Below are 14,050 nucleotides of genomic sequence, written 5' to 3'. Positions count from 1 at the left end.
TACTGAAGTGGCACTGGGCCCTGGAGCCAATCATCTACCATTTGAGGACTACTTTTTCTCATCATCATTGTGGAGCTATGCCTTCTCTGCAGGGTTAAGCAGGGATGCCTCCCTGTTACCGCCGGGAGTGGCCCTGAAGATGACCTGGGGTTCCTGTTACAATGCTGCTACAAAGACAAAAGGAGTGGCTCTGAGTCAACCAGTTGCTCCTGGGCTGGTATCCATATACCAAGCTACTCTGGCCATACTGGGGGCCAATCATCTCAGGTATCCCACAGCAGATCCCCCTCCTGTAGATTTGGGAAGATGAAGAGATCAGGCTCCCCAGCGGTATCATGACTTGGATCACTGACACCAGAGCCATATATTGATGTCCAAGAAGTAGGGACGTTGGAGAAACAATGGCACCTTGACCTCCATCCAAAGCATCTTTATTGTTTCTTGACTAGGTGGTCATACCATCTCTAGCCCTGGTGACCCAGGACTTTAAAGTACTCCAGGATCTTCCAGCTCACATAGTGAAGACCCTGGACAGTGAAATGATGGTAGTCCACGAGAAATCTCACACAATCTTTAATTTCTTGATCACACTGTAAATGTGTTTCCTGTAGGCTCTAGCATACTCCAGCAACCATCCAGCCCACATGCAGACTGGTGGAGAAGCATTATCAGGTGCCTCCAAAAACCTTTGAGCACTCCTCCCCTTCCCCTCCAATTCAGGATCAGTTGGTAGTTGCAACAGTGCAAGAAAAATTAAAATTGACAAAAGGCACATCCAAGGACAAGGACCCTGAAAAGCTTTTTGGGTGTCTGTGTGCACCTGTTTGAGTGCAAAGCCTACTCATTTGTCTCACTGCAACTCCGTGTGGCACACTATGAAGCACTGTTAGCCAAATATAATTTCCTGATATGGGAAAGAGTGACTCTTTCTGACAAATGTGCTCCAGGATGTTAGGGAGGAATTAAAGGAGATCATCAGAGAAGACCAGTGTCCAGGACAGTCTCACAAGCTGACATGGGTGCCTCTGGCACAGCCAGAAGATAGATGGCCATGACCATGAGACGGGCCTCTTGGCTTTGGCATCAGAAATACCTAGAGAAGTCCATGTTACCAAACAAGGTCTCCTGTTTGTGGCATGGAGCTCTTCAAGAAGAGAACTGGCAAAATCATTCCTTAAAGGACACTGGGGCCATCCTGAGATCACTGGAGACTAGGCTTGCCAACTTTAAATTTCAAAAATATGGGACAAACCTCAGATGTGCCTAGTCTTCACTTGCACCTCTGGAGAAAGTCCCTTCTTGTCTCTCATTCTTCCCAGGGGTTCTTTCTCTAGCTCTGGGCCCTGCCACTGTGGCACCTGTTAAGATTCCATGCAGGTGCTGGGAACAGTTGGAACTTGGACTGTGAGTGGCATTGAGACCCCATGTGCTAAATTGAAAATGGGATAAAATGCATCCCATACTGACTTAGTACGGGGCAGGCAATTTTGTGTTTAAATTGGGGATGTCCCTTGTCACCCTACTGTGGGCTCATCCATGCTCCCAGGGCAGACAGCAGGAGTACCATTCTGAAAATGATCGTGATACTCAAAAATGCCCCTCATATGGCTCCTCTGGCATTTATCCCACCCTGTTATCCAGCTAGCAGAATTGACTGGAGACTGAAAATACACTGTCCCAGATTCAGAATGGTAACATGTGCACCTATCATTTTGTCTCTGCAGACTCAAGTCTAGTTTATGGCTCTCGGCTTGGGAGATGTGTACTTTTATATAGATATTCACTCAGCCCTCAGGAAGTACTTTAGTTTCACAGTGGAAATTAATCACTACTAATACATGGTACTCCATTTGGACTCTCCATGGCACCTAGGCTTTTTGGGAATACTTTAGCAGTGGTGGCTGCCCACCTGAGGAAGACAAGGCATTCACACTCCTCCACTTCTAGCTCAGGTCAGGCTATTCTCTGCAACATTGACTAGACAGGAAAATCTATCTGCCTCATATATCAGTCACTACTGAGCTGGCTTAGTGGTTGGATCCCACAAATGCACTAAGAGGGGTGCTCCTTTCAGTCCCCCATGAAGATATGCTGATCATGGATGTGTCGGGGCAAGCAGGGGAACTCATTTTGACCACCGCAGATTCAAAGGACCTGGTCCTCAGATGATATGGAGTTATATATGAACGTCCTGAAGCTGAGAGCCGTTAGACTGGTCTGTGTGGTGTTCCTACAGATCCTCTGGAATTTGGTAGTGCAAATCTTCATGGACAAGACAGCTATGCACTGCATAATCAAACAAGTGGACACTTGCTCCTTGTCCCTCTTCCTGGAAGCCATCAGATTCTGGACTTGATGTTGTCAGAATGGGGAGATCCTGATGGCTCTTCACTTCCTAGTCAGCAACAACCTGGCAGACTTCCTGAGCAGACAATCTGTGCCTAGCCACAGATGGTCCTTGCATAGATTCATTGCAGAAGAGCTGTTCCATGTTTGGAGATCCTCAGTAGATTTGTCTGACACCAAGGACAACACTACATATCACGGCTTTTGCTCCAGAGGTGGACTGAACCCAGGATCGTTACTGGATGCATTCTTCCTACAGTGGAACAGTGGTCTCCAATAGGCTGTCCCACAGATTCCCCTAATGATCTCTAAGACTGGGAGAGACAAGATCATGGTCATTCTCATTGCCCCTGGACTGGGTGAGGCAGTTTTGGCTAACAGGTCTCTTACCAATGTCCATTCAGTCTTTAATCCAACTCCTGGACCATTCTGACCTAATCTCACTACACCATAGTCAGATACTTCTTCCAGACCCAGAGTTGCCACATATAACAGTGTGGCTGTTGACTGGTTAAGTACCATGGATAGGATCCAGGAAATTCTGATTCAAAGTAGGAAAATATCTATCAGATGGACCTATTCATCTAAATGAGTAGCAGCCCATCATGATCTGGACATGACCCAGACTTAGGTACTGAAGACCACCTACTACCTGTTACCACTGCAGCATCAGGCTTCCATGTAGCTCTGTAAAGGTGCACTTCATAGTGATTTCAGGCTTGTACTGCAGTGCTTGATTTTTTTTATCATCCCATAGTATCGAAGTTTGTCAAGAGACTCATACACACTGGTCAGAACACCGACTCCTGCTTGAGACCTTAGTATGGTCCTCCTGAAACGTAATGAAACCTCCACGTGAACCTCTCTCAGAATGTTCCCTGGACTAACTCACTCTGAAGATAGTGTCTCTCATGGCTATTTCAACCAAGAGAGTGAGCTGGCTTCAGGCACTTATGGCTGTGTCCCCTTATATGACCTTCCATAGTGACAAAATGGTGCTGAGGCAACACCCAAAGTTTATTCTGAAGGTGGTCTCTGATTTTCATCTAAACCAGCTGATCATCCTACTTGCCTTCTTCCTGAAATCTCTCACTGCTCAAGGAGGAAAGAAGATACATATAGTTGACATTTCCATGACTTTGCTTTATCATACTGACAGGACCAAACTATTCAGACTGTAGCCTGATCTATTTATTGTATTTGCTGGACATTTGAAAAGTCCAGCCACTTCTTCTCAAAGAATATAAAAATGGATGACAAAGTACTTCACTTGCCTGTCAGCTTCTCCCACCAAACATCAAGTCTCAAACTCTGCCAGAGTGCAAGCAATATCCTCTGCCTGCTAAAGGATTTTGTCAATATCAGAGATTGATAAGGCAGTGACTTGGAATGACATTTGTCAGCCACTGTTCCTTGGACTTAGCTGCTAGGCCAAATACCAACTTTGTGAGAGCAATACTACAATCCCTATTCAACTGATGCAATTGGAACTCCTCATTCCTACCATCCTGAGTGGTTACTGCTTGCCAGTCACTTAAAGTGGGATCCACACTGACACATGTTCTCCCCGGTCCTTCTTCCTTACTCTACAAATGATTGTGGCTCTTTTGAGATGGCGATGTCAGTGTGGATCCCACAACGTTCAACTCTGCTTTTTGGGTTTTCAGCTACCCCACCCTTTCAATTACAAGGGAGCTAAGGGAGAGTCATGGCTCTCCTCCCTTTATGCCCTCACATGGCAGCATGAGGAGGCAGAGAGCATGTGTATGGCCCTGACGGACCCTGCTGTTTAAAAACAAACTGCTCTTGTGTGTGTCGCATGTGCACACACACGAGTCCACAGTGACTACAGCATCTTGAAGAATTGTAGTTACTGTAAGGTAAATCGTTGTTCTTCTGTTAAACTAGCTTTCTTTCAGCTATATTTATGTGGCAAGTGATTTATTTAAATAACAATTATTTAAGGCAGATTTCTCCTACACATTTCGTTCTTCTCTTTCTTAAATTTTAATTGTAACATTTTGTGATGACATAGTCACATGTTAACGTGGTATTAAACATGATGTTAACAATAGCAGCATTATACATTTAAGTGCAGGATCAAGTAGTGAAAATAGACTGGAAAGAAAAGACCCTGTTTAAAAGTACTTATCTTTAATAATAATCATGGCAGTAGCATTTATGACAAATGAAAAGTAAATGCATTAATGTTTGACTGTTTTCTCAAGTGCATATGTCTCTTTTTTCCTCTAAAGTAAAAGCTATATTTGACTGTCCTTATTTCCAGGTTCACTATTTTAGTTCCCTCCTAACACCTATAATTTGTGAATAATTTTTACATGGTATGCCCTCTGGTTTCAGAATACTTAAAAAAAAATCTATCACTATAGTGCTAATATTTATTTAAAAATCAAAGATGTTTTTTCAGAGCTGTGCAAAAAGCATCTTATGTTTTTCTGCTGTTTTCTGCAACAAGTACTTGAGAATTAGTTGTTGAAATAATCAATAAGCTAATAAATAAAACTAAGTTCCTTTATATATTAGAGTTGTAAGGAACTTCTTGAGTCTTTGTCCTTCCCTCCCTATCGTCCCAGAATAATATTAATAGATTTCTATAAAACTCTTATTAATTTCTTATCTATTCTTGGTGTGAATCTGACTCTCTGAAAATTACCCTGATCTAATATATGTACTCCTGTAACAATGGCCAAAAAAACTTTGTTGATCCAAAGGATCAGTGGGAAAGTCCAATATCTGTCAAATCACTAGTGGTATATACTGTTGGAAAGCTGAAAAATAGCTTTTGTTTTTGGCCCTTTTGGTTTCTGAAGTACTGGATGCCAAAGTCATACCTCTTGCTTTCTTCCCACTTATAGTCTAACATGGTTTTAGTTGCTGCTGTTTCAAACACTATAACAGGCTGAAACTGATGCTTTGACACATTTAAATCCCAGCTTTTGTGGATGGAGGGTGGGCTACTAAAATCATGTCACAACTGGAATGAGGGTGGGAAAAAGCAAGTTAATATAATTTGTTGTCATTTTAAAATAGGAAAGTCATCCAATTTATAAAAATATTTTTTCTTTATTTTTCAAGACTTTTAGTAGATGCACAAGACTTTAGTTTCACTAATTTTGATAACCTATTGCCTATCGTCTTGTACAGGGCAATTTTTATATAAGTGGAGAAAATATTGGGGAAATAAGGTCTGATTTTTTTTAACTGCTTTATTTGATTGGGCTGTTGTAGTTCTTTTTCTACCCAGAAAAGATAAACTGCATATGACAGCAGCAGAACTGGACACAAACAATTACTCAGACTTTGCTGGGAGAGTATCCCTAGGAAAGGTACAAATACTAACTAATTTTTGAAGTTTCTGGAACTATTGCGATTTGTTGCTGGCATTCCCCAGAATCAGAAGCCTAATAAAGTACTAGAAAAATATTTGTAATAAACTGTTTCACTTGTGCTTTAAGATCTAGAAACATTTTAGACCAGTAAAAATATTTTCAGTATTTGTAAACATTTCTAAATATTGGTCTCTGACCAGCTAGAGCAGTTCTAGATCTGTGGAGAGCTGGTTTGTTGAACGATCTTCTTGTTCTCATCTGTCAAATCGGATTAAAAGGCAGTTAAAAATACATAGACTTTTCTATCTATGCATTTCCTCTAAGTTCATGAAGACTATGTGTTCATGAGCAGGGAAGATGAGATCTGTATGTTTGCAGGTGGAAGCAGAGGTGGCCATGAAACTCTTTCATTACTAACTTGTGATCAATACCATGAAAAAAATTATGAAATTCTGGATTAGAGAATTTCAGTCCATGCGATGATAGCAATTGCACAACCTCTTTTGGCAAGTTACAGCATGGTTTATTCAGTGTTAAAGTTCTTTCCACAATTGTTCAAGACACACAGCAGAATGAAATGCTGAGCTGGCTTATAAAGTGTCAGGCCACAACTTTATTAACGATGGGTAGAGAGGACTCTCCCCTCATCCTACTTCCCTGAAATACCAGGCTTTTTATTGGGCCTGGTGGTGAGCTAAATGGCTTCATACAATAAACCTAGCAAATTAGAGTTAGCAGTCTCCAATCTATCCTCTTGAACTTAGCCCACTTCAGAATCCACCTCAGTCTGCAAGGGCTTCAGGTCTCCTCTTTTCTCTACACTCTAACAGGTCCACCAGCCATTTTCTGGGACTCTTAAGCATATTTACTTCTGGGAGCTGGCCCTTTTAGCCTTTTATCCCCATTAGACACTGGCTGCTAATTGCTACAAATTAGGTATTCTTGTATTACTGCTTAACATTAACTATTCCTTTCCTTTAAACCGGCAGGACTTCCATGGTAAAACCCAGACCTCCTTCCCCGGACACCTTGCTAATTTGGCACAAAAAGAAAAAATGCTTTCTAATCCCAAACCAGGCATTCTGATCAGATCCACATCAGGGAGTGGATGAAGGGGCATTTAAAATTAAATATTTCTTGTTATCATTTAAGGCCATTATTACTCATTTTTTTCCTTGGATGATGATGGAAAATAATTCTTTCCCAACTCTCCATTTTAATTCTTTCCCAACTCTCCAATTACTTGCCATATAGGCCATTATGTTACCCTTCAGCATTGCATTAAACTGCACACATAAAGTTCTCTTTTTCCTACAGCATGAAGAGACGTGTGTCATGTCCTTGTAGCGGGATAATACCCAAAAATCCCACTGCAGTAACATTTAACTTTGAAAAGGGGAACTACACAAGAGTGAAGATGCTTGGTAGATGGAAATTAAAAGGAGCTGCAGCATAATAGAGGTTCAGATTAAATGCGTGCTCCAAATCAGGAAAGATAAGAAGACTAAAAGAATGCCACTCTGGCTAAACAGCAGAGTAATGGAGACTGAACAGGCAAAAAGGCATCTTTAAAATTTGGAAGTCAGATCCTATAAGGAAATAAGAAGGTGCATGATCTCTGGAAGGCTGTGTGTGAAAGTATCAGAAGGCAGGCCATGAAAGAATTTGGGAAGCAACTTGCTAACAATGCAAAAACTAACAATAAGAATTTAAGTACATCGGAATCCTGCCAAAAAGGGAGGGAGGCCAATAGCTGACCAAAGTGTTAAGAGTAGTCAAGCAAGACAAGGCTGTTTCAAAGAAACTAAATGAATTCTTTGCATCCGTCTTCACTGCAGAGGATTTGGGGGAGATACCCACATCAGAGCAGTCCTTTTTGGACAACAAATCTAGGAACTGTCCCAGACTGAGGTGTCAATAAAGGGAGGTTTTGGAATAAATCGATAAATTAAATAATAAACATTTAAACAAATCTGCATGCTAAATAACTGGAAGGGTGTTAATGTAGTGACGTTTTTTAAAAAAGGCTCCGGAGATGATCCTGACAGTTACACTGGAATGGAAAGGTATCAGCTTTTAATCAACAGACAGTGCTGCTCTGTAGCAATACAGGATAGATAGTGAATAACTTTAGGTACACACATAATAACTTCCCAGTTGGAATTCAGCCCAAATTGACTTTTGAAATCTTGTACCTTATAAAGGAAAGAATATGTTGGTGTACAAAAGTATGTTGCCTCCTGGAAAACCTCAGTCTACCAAAAGAGAAAACGCAAAGGTGTCTTTAAATTGAAACTCTGTCTTAAGAGAAGCTGTGATGAGATTATTAAAACACTCACTGTTGAGGGGCTGTGAGGAATTTTTTGAACTGTAAACTTGCATGTGGTTACTGTATGCACTGAGTTGCAAGCAGACCTAATTTCATCAGTGATTGAGCTGGAAACTGATATTGATGTGGAACAATTTTTCCTAGTTTTCTGTTTTTAGAAATTGAAATTTGTGATGTGATTTTACTTCCTTTGTATGTATTTGATAGCAGATTGATTCACATTCTATTAGATGGTTCAGTTCAAATTTTGTCAATCTAAATAAATTCTTCTATTTATTGCATATAAATTCCATAAACTTAACTAACAGCCAAAAATGACTATCTGTAATCATGTTGAGGAGGTTGTAAATTAAAATCTGTGTTACCAGAGGAACATTAAATTTGTTACAATCCTATGAAAGTTCCTAAACTGCAAGAAAAATAAATTTAAAAAAATCCATTAAATGTACTGTCAGTTTTTAGACTGTACTGTTTAGAAGAAATCATTTTGGCTACATGCATTCCTGTGTTGTACTCAGAAATAATTACACTGAGTATGTCTTGTCACAAGTGATTATCATATCCTACAAAGACATGTCTTGAAGTTGTAGACAAATAAGCTTGTTCCATCTTTGAAATAGAATGACTCAACTTTGGGAACTCAGAATGACGTGTAGCCACACTTTGACAAGTGTGTACTCTTTCTGGCCACAGTCCTGCAAAACAGTTAAGCACATGCTTAAGTGATTTGCTGAGTTGTGGCTTTGAAGTTTTAGAAACATGTAGACAGGCTAACCTATTTACAATTTACATGGCATACAACCTGCACACACTATCATTTAACACATTGAAAATGTGAAAAATGTATTATAAAATACCATTGTTTTCCATCTGTTTAGCATTCTCTGGATTTTCAACTAATACCAAGTATGACCCATATCAGATTAAAGCAGAAATAGCAAGCCGTCGTGACAGAGTGAGTAATCTTTTTTTGATGTTATGTGATTAAAACAGTGCTGTACACACCCACTCACCATTAAGCTTAGAAGTTGTGTATGCTTTCTAAAACTGCACATGTTTAAAGTGTCCTTCTACTCTTGAACAATTATTTAATAAAAATAGCAGTGTGATTCCATCTATACTATGTCTCAATGATTCCAAAGATTTTTTTCTGTTTATAAGTGTAAAGAATTTTTTTTCTGAATGACTGACACACAACTCAACTTGTATTTTAAAAATCATTTCCTTTCTGTCTCGAGCATCACCACTAGTAGCAAATATTCTGCAAGTCAAATTCTGTCCCCAGCAACACCTGTCCAAACCAGTTGTCATTAAATTTTGCTCTTGGGTTCCATAGGGTTCTGTAGATGTAACTGAGGTCAGGATGTGGCTTTGTGTTGAGAACTCAGTTTAGTTGATGCACAGACCAGAATAGATCACTTGCCCAGGGCTGCATTTAAAAGTGACAAATGATCCCCCCCCCCCCCCCCAAACACTTCTCCATATACTATGGTAAGAATATAGAACTCTGAACACATATGGACCACATCTGTTGTATAAGAAAGTACCATTTTTATTTAACCGTTTTTAGGTTAGAGCCATACTTTGAATATTGTCTTGTCTGAAGTAGTTACAGTGGTAGAGGGGAAAGTTATGCTTATCTTTCCAAATCTGCTTGTAAGTGTTCCTAATGAACAGTAAAATTCTACACATTTAATGGAAGCTAGTTAGATGCCCACAACTAATAAAGCAGCTTATAACTTAAGGCCCACCATATATCTAAACTGCATATTCATTTTATTAATGGATAAAATGGACTTAGCATGCCAGATGCTCAATTCATGAAATAAATAAAATACATATCTTTGAAGGATGGTGTTCCTGTTTATGACTTCATGATTTAGTGACCACTTTTCACAGGAGTGCCTCTGGAAAATAAATTGTTTACCACCTATCAAAGGCATGTATTCTGTTAGCATGCATTTACAACATACTGTATATAGTAGAGCTAATGTTTGGAAAATGCAGCAAGTTAAATGCAAAACCAAACAAGAAAATGTAGCAAGTTAAAATTTCACTCAATTTCTCTAAACAAGGTTTAAAGAAAATAAGTGACTTTTCTATTTGCATAGGGATTACCCGTCTCTGTCCCCCACCCCCTGTAGTCCAATAATAAAGTGACCATGAAATACACCTTTCTATTTCTGTACATAGGGTGAACCTCTGTGTTATGCACGCTCATGTATATTGAATTAACATAAAGAGTGCATACTATACTATACTATACACCATTGAATATACACCGCTGACCTGATATAACACGAATTTGGATAGAACGTGGTAAAGCAGTGCTTCACGGTGGGAGGGGGAAAGGACAGGGCTGCGCACTCGGGTGTATCAAAGCAAGTTCAATATAACACAGTTTCACCTATAACACAGTAATATTTTTTTGGCTCCCAAGGAAAGTGTCATATCGAGGTAGAGGTGTATAAACATGGAAGCTATTAGTGATATATTTTCTTATTTTAGTGGAGTGTATTTTATAAGGGTTGGACTAGATAATCCGAGAAGTCACTATATATTCCTGTTTTGTTATGAAGATGTAGTGACTTCTGGTTTTGCAGGGCGTGAGGGAGATGTGTTAATCATTTTGTCACTGATTTACATATGTCTTATCAGTGTTTCGGCTACATCGTAGAAAATCTACTAAATCTCTAGGAAACTCAGTTTGTTTTCTGTTTATGAAACTCACATTTTCATTTTTTTTTCTGTGGCTGAAAGTTGATGGCATTTATTGAAATAAATATACAAACAAAGGAGTGCCTATCCCAAAACATATGTGACTTTTTAACCAAAAATATAAAACATGCACACGGAACCAGACATAATTCTGTGTATCTGTTACAATAAGCATCAGTTAAGGAGCAACTTTATTAAAATAGTGAAACCTGGTAGTAAACATCACTGCAGACACACACCAAATTTTGGGGAGATTATAACGAACAACTGCTTATTATCACATTAAATAAATGATCTGCCAGGCAACTTTCACTATTTACTGCTGCTGAAGGGTCACTTTGTACTTGTCTTTTATAATAAAAATGGGCAGATGAATCATCACAATCTCTAGTGACTTTAAACGAACATTCTTGCCATTCAAAAGGCCATAGTACTGAACCTCTTCCCCTTTCTGGCTGTCTGAGCTGGCTGTTTGCAATATAGTTAAATATAGTTGGGCAGGTCTTTGGGTGGCTGTCTGCTACAAAGTTAGATGGGAAATCACTGTTCTGGGGGAGACGGGAAATGGGAAATCACTTGCGGACAGAGACTTGGCCAATAGAACAAATGATAGCAGATAATATAGTAGAAGATTATACAAAGAGGCAGCTACCTTGTACATTTTTCAATGTTGTTACTTTGTGACCATTGTTGGGTAGGTTTTTATTATTTCTATAAAGCATTTGTTGATTTTGTTTTTCTGTAGATTAAAAACCAAACAGATTATCACTTTTGTCTTTGAAAATACAATGCACAGTAATTTTAAATTCTTGAAAGAACAATTATTTTAAGAATTATTTGAAAGAAGAATAAAGTTACTCAGTGATTTGCTGCCATAACATATTTTTGCTTAAAAAATATTTTGTTTTAAGCTTTCTAGACTAAAACGAGAGTTGGCACATATGAAGGAAGAACTGCAGTATAAAGAAAAAGGAGTGGAAACACTACAAGAGTGAGTTGGGAGGTTGTGGGAGGGGGGAATTTTTCTTTCTCTTCTTCCTGTTGGTGTACGTTCTTGTTACTTAACTGGAAGTGTTACAAAGCTTGATTTAATGCACAGACTCCTGCTGCAAGTTTTTATTTTTGAATTGTTTTTTCTTTCTTATTTATTTATTTAATTTATTTATTTTAACAAGTGTCCCTACTTAGACAACTATGGATGGTGCTAACAATGTGTTTCATTGATCATAAGGCAAACTGATGTAAGCAAGATTGGCTGAAATTATTTTGGATGATGATTCCATTGATTAATGTGCCAACAAGTTTATGAAAAACGGGCAAAATATGCAAAAATTGAGCAATTTTTGTATTTTAGGTTACAGAATTCCCTTTTGAGCTTAGTGTAGAGGTGATGTTTGCTTACTTTTGCAACTGATGGTTGTCCTTAATTTCTGACTTTCAGGCAGCAATCTAAAAACAGGCAGCTGCTTTCTTTTCCATTTGCTAAACATGGTACTTAGTAAATATCAACAAATACACATGAAAGATGCAGTTCATGCTTAAAAGTTTAAGAGAAGAAAACTTTTGTCAGGCCAAAGTACTTAACTGGCAAATATTAACTAGATATCCTCATACACAAATGTCTTTGAAATTGACTACATCAGGTAACTGAGAGGCCAGTCAGAGGTATATGATAGAAGACCAATTATGAATATACTAAAGTAATGGAAAAGATATAGTAACACATGAAGAAACTATTTAATATAGCGAAAAGATCTTGGCTGTTTGAAGACAAGCAATAATTCAGAATGCTGTTGTATTCACATGACAGGTAGCACATACACACGCAAACATTTACGCCTTACACAGTGACTTAATATCTATATCAATATTAATTTTTAAAACTAGATAAAACATATTTCTGCCTTTCCTTTCTTTCCCATGACAGCATGAGGTTAATTTAAAATGAGGATGATAGGGTTCTGATTTAAGGCTGTGTTCTGCTGTTTCTGTGAAGGATTAATCACCTCCCTAGGAAGATCCAGGAATAAAAAAAGTGATTTGAAGGCAATTTTAAAGCTTTCTCTTGTATGGTTTTGTGAAAAAAAAGCCTGAGAAGTAGTTTTGAACCTAAATATTAATGTCCAAGATTTTAGTCTAAGTTAAATTGCTTACATTTGGGAGGGGGGGAATTAAGATTACTTTAGCATTTTGTGAATCTGATCAATTAATAGTTTTTTAGATACCTCTGATGAGACAGTTTAAAAGTTCAGACATGACTGTTCTGTGCTTTGCTTGTTTGTAGCTGACATTGAAGTCATGATATTGCTCCTGCTTTGTCTCATTTTTCATCCTTATTGTTTATTGAAGGCAGCCATATGTCTGTTAGTGTGTTATTTGAAGTTGTGATGGAATTTTCTTCAAGAATTTCTGTAGAGCATTCTTGCTTTGCTGATCTCTGTATGTTCTCCACAGTGACTTCTTGACTTATGGGCCAGGAGATTTGTGTTTTTTAAAAAGGTTGCTCTGGAAAGGCTTGTTTTTTGGATATATTTTTTGAATCATGTGTGAATCTGATATTTTGTTGTATCTATCCATACAGAGAGAGTGCATTGTCACAAAAGAGGCAGCCAAGTAGATCATCTCCCCCAACCTTTTTAAATGGGAAAACTTACTTTTTTTGCAGGTGCTTTAGGCTCAGTCACCTTGTTAATTCCTCTCCTGCTGTAGAAGTATAAAATAGGAGTGGAGTCTTAATTGTTTGGTTTGCAATCATGTTTCCTTTCATTTTTTAAGTGTTACTTTAAGCAATGTTAGGAATTGTATTTTGAGCTTTGCATATGGATGAATGTTAGGTCTTTAAAACCCTTGCATGGTTTCCAAACAGCAAAATATTGTGAGCAGTTAGGGGCCTGAATCTATTACTACTAAAGTCACTGTTATAGCTCCTGTTGACTTCAGTGGTCCTGGACTGAGACCTAGGAGATCAGGCAAATTTTATTATAGGTGGGGCTGGTAGTGCTGCCTGTTGTTAAGATTGCCTGACGCTTCCCATTATAAGACCCTGTTTTCAATTTATTATAACTTTGCCAAACTTACACTGTTTGGGCTGAAATTTTCCCTACTAGGTGTCCATCTCAGGCTGAGCTATATATTGATTTATTTGTTAGTTTCAGCCAAAATGGTTCAGATGTTTTGGATAATGAGGCTGGGGACAATACATTGTTTTGCCTATATTAAAAAAAAAATCTGACCTTTTCTTTGAATAGCTCCAGTAACCCCGTCCTACAGAGCAGGGACTTGAAATTTGTCTGGATAGGGGCAGGAT

At 38.6% G+C, this 14,050-nt stretch overlaps 1 protein-coding gene across 2 annotated transcripts in view; it reads left to right on the top strand.

Moving 5' to 3' along the window:
* The window catches only part of WWC3 (WWC family member 3), a 181,995-nt gene that overhangs the window by 72,091 nt on the left and 95,854 nt on the right, over positions 1 to 14,050 (top strand). For both annotated transcript variants that reach the window (XM_032779753.2, XM_032779752.2), the window contains 2 exons: positions 8,904 to 8,980; positions 11,655 to 11,734. In XM_032779753.2, the coding sequence (XP_032635644.1) occupies positions 8,904 to 8,980; positions 11,655 to 11,734 (157 nt within the window). The remainder of the gene's footprint in view (positions 1 to 8,903; positions 8,981 to 11,654; positions 11,735 to 14,050) is intronic.

Source organism: Chelonoidis abingdonii, chromosome 1, assembly GCF_003597395.2.
Source record: "Chelonoidis abingdonii isolate Lonesome George chromosome 1, CheloAbing_2.0, whole genome shotgun sequence".
Lineage (NCBI taxonomy): Eukaryota > Metazoa > Chordata > Testudines > Testudinidae > Chelonoidis > Chelonoidis abingdonii.
This window is presented reverse-complemented; position numbering and strand designations above follow the sequence as displayed.